Consider the following 5,737-nt stretch of genomic DNA (forward strand, 5'->3'; position numbering starts at 1 on the left):
CATTCATTCAAGACATCTCTGACTTCCTGATGAATCCCTGTGGAGCCTGCCTTGCTCGTCAAGTGGAACCCATAAAATAAGGCAAACAGGAGGTAAATTTGTATTTCTTATTTAATAACCGTAAAATGTAACCTACAGAATATTGGGGCATCAAGCTACCTGCTTCTCCACGACCTTCACCCCCCACACAGTATAAAAGCCTTGCGCTGCCACGGACCGGTGACGGCGGGTACCTGCCGCAAGGCCCCAGCTCTGTCAGCCGGGGGAGAGGCGGCCCGGGAAGAGGGGCACGGACATGCTCAACGCCTGGACGGGTAACCTACAGGAGTCACCCATGCCTTCACCGTGCCGTGCCCTCACGGCCTGTGAGGAGAAGCCGGCCTGAGCCGGCCGCCAGCTCTCATCACGAGCAACGGTGACGGCGGTTGCCCCGCCCTCGGGCGCGCGCGGCGCCTTCCCGCCGCCGCCGGGCTCCGCCTGCGCGCGGCGCGGTTACCTCACAGGCCGGCGGCGCCGCCATGGCGGCAGTGAGGGACGTGGAGATCGACCCCGAGGGCACGTTCAAGTACATCCTGGTGCGGCTGCAGCGCCCCGGCGGCGGGGAGCAGCGGGACATCGTCCGCGGCACCAAGGCGGCCGAGTTCCACAGTGGGTGACAGGCTGGGGGGTGGGGCGGCAGGGACCGATAGCAGGGCCTCCACCCGGCAGCGTCCCTCAGGTGCGGGACATGGCCGCCGATTTCCAAGCGAAGCTGAGGTGGGGGGGAGCCCCCGGCCTGCGGTGGCTGGTGTCAGCGGGCGTAGCTCAGAAGCCCCTTCTTACCCCTTTATAGGTGCCTCGTGTGAACGTAAAAAGTGGGTCAATATCTCTGTCAGATGTTATTTCCAAACTCGATAAACCTCATTTAGGAGAATGAGATGCATTAACTAAGATAAAAAAACGGAAATAGAGAAGCTTAATTACAGCTTTCCTATGTCTGTCAAGAGAAACCCCCCCTCTCTTGCAGGTGAAGGAAGGGAACTGGAGGAAAGTGAGTGGAAAATAGCTGAAAAAAAGACTTCTAGAGTATTTGATGCCTTGTGCATACTCTAATGGCTCTAACCATTCTTGTGCAGATCACATATTTGAAAAAGTAAATCCTGAGATGGAAAAGCTGGGATATGAGTGCAAGTGCCTTGGAGGAGGGAAAATTGACCATAATAGCAAAGACAAGAAGATTAGGGTATTCGGGCTGTCTACAGTAAGTGCATCTCGTGTATTCCTTCAGATTCCTTTGTCTCTGATGTTTTGGGATTTTTGTGTTACAGTATGGTGGCTTTTAGCAATTTGAATCACAGTGTAAACATTAACTGGAAAACTTGCCTGGCTCACTTGTGAGATAGATTAGAAAAACACTGATGTTAAGGGCAGGAGACCAAAGCAAAAATAATAGTTAACAATGCTGAGTAATATCAGTGTTATGTTATAATCAAGACTAAAATTGGATGTTGGCATTTCTTGACTGAGAATCTATTAGTTTTACTGCAAGAGTAGGAAAAGCCCATTTATAGCCCTGGGGTCTTAATCCAGCTATTACATGATCTTAATTGCCAATAAAAACATTGGTTGGTAGTTGCCCATCTAAATTGTGACTGTTCTGTGTATGTGTTGGGTGAGAAGAGTAGACCCAGTTTAGCTGTGGTGAATTTTTAGTAGGTGAAGATCATAGTTTCACATTGCATTTTGTGGGAATAGAAGTAACTTCCAAGGGTTTGGAAACTGGAGCATTTTGCCACGTGTTACTGTTCTGTGTAAGTTTAATTTCCTTATGAAAGACTCAGTAAGAGGTAATGACTTACTGCATTTAGGGAACGTGCTGCAGTCTGTTTCTGGTGTTGCTCTGTGGTGAAGTGTTGCTACTTCTGTAGTAATACTGTGAGTAAACATTCTAGGTTTCTAATGTGGACAAGAACAAAGTTCTATTAACTTTATTGATTTTTTTTTTTTATAGAAAGTGATGGTTACTTCAAATCCGTTTACTTTGACTGAATGAGCAGTGAAGGTTGGGCCTTGAATGTGTTAAGCATTTTTAAATGACTAGTTCTGCTTTTGTTCTAAAATGGCTCTTGGCACCTGGAGTCATATGAAAAAAAGAAAACAAAACTTTAGGTTTTATATGGGATGGGAAGACAGTGTGTAATGCTTATTCTAAAGGCTTGTGCCCATCACAACTGCATTTTTAGATGAGACTTGACACCTGTATTATTAATTCAACTGCCAATTTAGTGTTAGTGTTAGATCAGCTCCTGCTCTTGTAACGCTGTGTCTATGGAATATACCTTGTTTCTCTGCTTTTGGTACCTTGATGCTTTCAGCTGGGCACCATGTAAAAGCAGAGTCTCATTACCATGAGGGCTTCTGTCAGGCAGAGACCTGGAGGTTCAGAAGTCCTCAGTAGCAGATCAGAAGTTAGTATATGAATTACTTTGGTTTAGTGCTTCTCTTTAGTAGGAGATTTGTTGTCAGACTCCAAAACAGCACTATCCAGGACAGACCAAGTCTTTTGCGAAAACCAGAGAAATAGTCATTGACTTCTTTTGAAGTAGATGCTGTGCTATTATTTGCAAAGCCATGTGCAGTCTTCAAAGTGCAAGAGTGGTCTGTAGGGCTGTTGCTTTACAACTGACCTACAGTATAAACCTGCTGTGTTTCTGACATAACTATATTATCTGGTATTTTTGAAAAGTTTGCATTTCATAATGCATCAATAATTTTAACCTGTGTAGTTTAAATGCTGGTCTACTTAAGCTGTTCGTCTTGGGACAGAGTCAGTGATGAATAAGAGTACATGTTTTGGTAATGCAATCTTGAGCACTTTTCAGCCTTCCAAGTGAAATGTTTCACATGAAATATTACCAGAAAAAGAAAATAACCTGTAAATCACAGGCTTTTATCAGAAGACTGCACTGTTGTGCAGTAAAGGCTCTTTAACAGGAAAAAAACTTGTAGTTCTGAAATTAGAAATCAAGATAACTTAAGTCATTAAGACAATAATGGAAAGGCACCTTCTACCACAACTCTTTTAAATTTCAGTGAAAGAATAGCAGTCATCAGTGATTTAAATGAGGGTCAAAGATCAGATGGATCATCTGACCTTGACTTAGTCCAGAGTTGCAATGGCTGAAGAACAGATATTTAAAATTATGCCACTACCACCTAAAACAAGCTTGCAAATAAATAAAAAATGAAGACTGATTTCTTTAGTGGCTACAATACTACTCAGATGTTCACATGTGTGGCTTTTTATTCCCTTTTCCTTCAGCTGAGTCAAATCAGTTGTATATATGCTCCTACATTCAAGTGGGTCAATGTGATCTCTGTGGTTTAAAAGAACATTCAATAAATATGGTAGCTGGGAACGTTTTAAAACAAGTTTTCTGATGGAGAAACTATGATGTGAAAAGTGCATCCTCTATTACTTGCGATTGCTTGGTTTTATCTCATTTATTTTCTACAAATCAGGTGGGGGAAATTGGAGAGGGCAATAGAGAAATAAAACCTGATACTGCAAGAATAACTCCTTAGAACCTAGATTTGTATGTGAGCTACTAGAAGTATCAAATCATAACTGCCTAATTTGCGTTGGCAATAACTCAATGTTCTGTGGACTTGCTTTCTGTATGTGTCTAATAAGCACTTGTTCTTTCTTGCAGGGCTACGGAAAAGCAGATCATTCAGTAACCGTAGAGATACTGAAAAAAGTGTATACAGATTATGAAATTATGTGGTCAGACGACAAGAAATAAATTGACTACTTATGAACACAACAAGCAGTTCAAAACTGGTAACTAAGCTGTACTTTGGTAAATAAAATTGAATGTGTCTCTATTATGTTACCATAAATCTGGAGTAACTGGACTCTGCTGTAATTTATAATACTGTTAGTAATCCCCAGATATATCTTTATTTTTCAGATCATTCCTTTGTGCAGAATCTGCAGTTCCTTGCCTTTTTCCTGCTCTCTTGGCGTGCCATCTAATCAAATGTTCCCACATCATTTTACCTCCAGTTTGTTTTCATCCAGTCCTGTCTCACTGATATATTGTAGGATTTTGCCATCAGTTTAAACACGACAGGACCAAACCTGTTCCCTGGTCTTTTGACCACAGTATTTTGTTTCCTTTATTTTCTATTGCTCTCTAGGCTTTTCAACTTTTTCACCCACATTTACAAAAATCGTGGGAGAGGGTTGACTGTTACAGTTCTTTACTAATGTTCTAAGTCTTTGATTTACTCAGTGGTTCTGAAAATTCAGTATTTGTGTGCCACACAAGTAATGATCAAGATCTTTTGTGTTCTTGTAAGATCCTTCCCTATAGCAGACTGATGACAACGTCAAATTCTGACAATACTTGTTTAATTCTGAGTCCCCTGTACTGCTTTTATTCCCCATGAGTATAATGATGCTTTTTCAAATTCTTTTTATAGCAATAATTATCTTATAGCTTTCTTCCCAGTATACCTAGGTAGTGTCTGAGTTAACTTACAGCACCTGCTTCCTCCTGTTGTGGCAGGATGTTGCCCTTCATTTGTTGTGAAGTTACTTGCTACAGTTTTCACTTTTTTCTTTCCTGCCAGTCTTCTCTTGAATGTTGTTGTGAATTTCAAGGAAGTACCTTTTGTTCTTATGCTTACATTGTTAACTTGTGGTTATACTTGAGGTATTTGTATATAAATCCTGGTTCTTCCCTTTGCTGTGGTTCCTACTGCACTTATCTCCCAGTAGCTGGTGGTACAGAGTGGCTTTTTCTCTTCAATGTGCATGTGACTCTTAAAGTACAAACTATGAAATTTGAGAGTCTTTAGTCCAGTTTCTATCACAAAAAAAATCCTGCTGTTACTGCCTTATTACACTAATTATCCATCTCATGTCACCTTTCTGTATCTTTGTTTTGGTTGGTTGGACAGAGTGGAATTTCCTCTTCTCATCCTCAGACCTTCCAGTCCATTCCTCATTAGAAGAGTTCCAGGTATCTCCATCCCAATAATCTCCTGGGAGTAGGATCTCTTGAACCTGGTGCTGTAGGTCTCTTGGTTGGCACCTGCTTCCTCCTACATGCAACCTGGACTTTCCCCCCCAGTGCCTCTGTGAGCTTTTGCATGTGCTATTTGTGCTTCTCTTTATGCTCTTGTGCTATGGTCGTCTGGTTGCATCTCCACAAATGCCATGATTTTTCTTAACAAGATTTTTTGATTTCAGAACATAATTAAATGTACCTAGTAGCTAAGAATAGCACACAGGTCAATAATTTGTAAATTGGGCACATCCCACTTCAATTTCCTCATGGGTTTTTTTCCCCTAAGCTTTAGTAAAGTAACTGTAACGGATGCCATTTAATTCATGCCAGTATACAAACTGATTTTTTTAATAGCCTCATTTCCCAAAACTAGCAAATAGTCTTCAAAGGGAAGTCATCAGTTAAGGATATCGCCTCTTAAAACAAACAAGCTTTTTAAGTTAGTTTCCGGAGACATTTTATGACTGATTTTAATGTTTCTCTCCACAATACTTATGGGAAAGACATAATTTAGACTGGATTTCTGATTGTGATGACTTTCAAAAAGCGAGGGGATAGGGTAGGGGGAAAAAAGGGGTGATGATTTGGAATGAGCTAATAAATTGAGTTACCAGCTGATTTCTACCTTTGTTTCTTCATACAAGAAATTGGACTCAATGTAAGGGCTTATTGTGTCATCC

General features: G+C 41.4%; 1 protein-coding gene across 2 annotated transcripts; it reads left to right on the plus strand.

Moving 5' to 3' along the window:
• Positions 1 to 481: 481 nt before the first annotated feature.
• LOC141467678 (14 kDa phosphohistidine phosphatase-like) lies at positions 482 to 5,737 on the plus strand. Of its 2 annotated transcripts, XM_074152319.1 has the most exons (4): positions 506 to 648; positions 1,116 to 1,240; positions 3,693 to 3,823; positions 4,948 to 5,737. In XM_074152319.1, the coding sequence occupies exons 1-3, from the start codon at positions 519 to 521 to the stop codon at positions 3,783 to 3,785; spliced, it is 348 nt and encodes a 115-aa protein (XP_074008420.1). In that variant the 5' UTR covers positions 506 to 518; the 3' UTR covers positions 3,786 to 3,823; positions 4,948 to 5,737. The 2 variants fall into 2 exon arrangements, with proteins under 2 accessions (XP_074008419.1, XP_074008420.1); XM_074152318.1 differs by lacking the exon at positions 4,948 to 5,737 and having other exon boundaries at positions 482 to 648; positions 3,693 to 4,732.

This window comes from Numenius arquata, chromosome 8, assembly GCF_964106895.1.
Source record: "Numenius arquata chromosome 8, bNumArq3.hap1.1, whole genome shotgun sequence".
Lineage (NCBI taxonomy): Eukaryota > Metazoa > Chordata > Aves > Charadriiformes > Scolopacidae > Numenius > Numenius arquata.

What these genes read in the sequence shown, in the direction of transcription:
- LOC141467678 (XM_074152318.1), top strand. Translation starts at nt 519, where the DNA reads ATGGCGGCAGTGAGGGACGTGGAGATCGACCCCGAGGGCACGTTCAAG. An exon ending in CAAGGCGGCCGAGTTCCACA is followed by an intron (nt 649 to 1,115) that starts GTGGGTGACAGG and finishes ATTCTTGTGCAG; the next exon opens with ATCACATATTTGAAAAAGTA. An exon ending in GGGTATTCGGGCTGTCTACA is followed by an intron (nt 1,241 to 3,692) that starts GTAAGTGCATCT and finishes TCTTTCTTGCAG; the next exon opens with GGCTACGGAAAAGCAGATCA.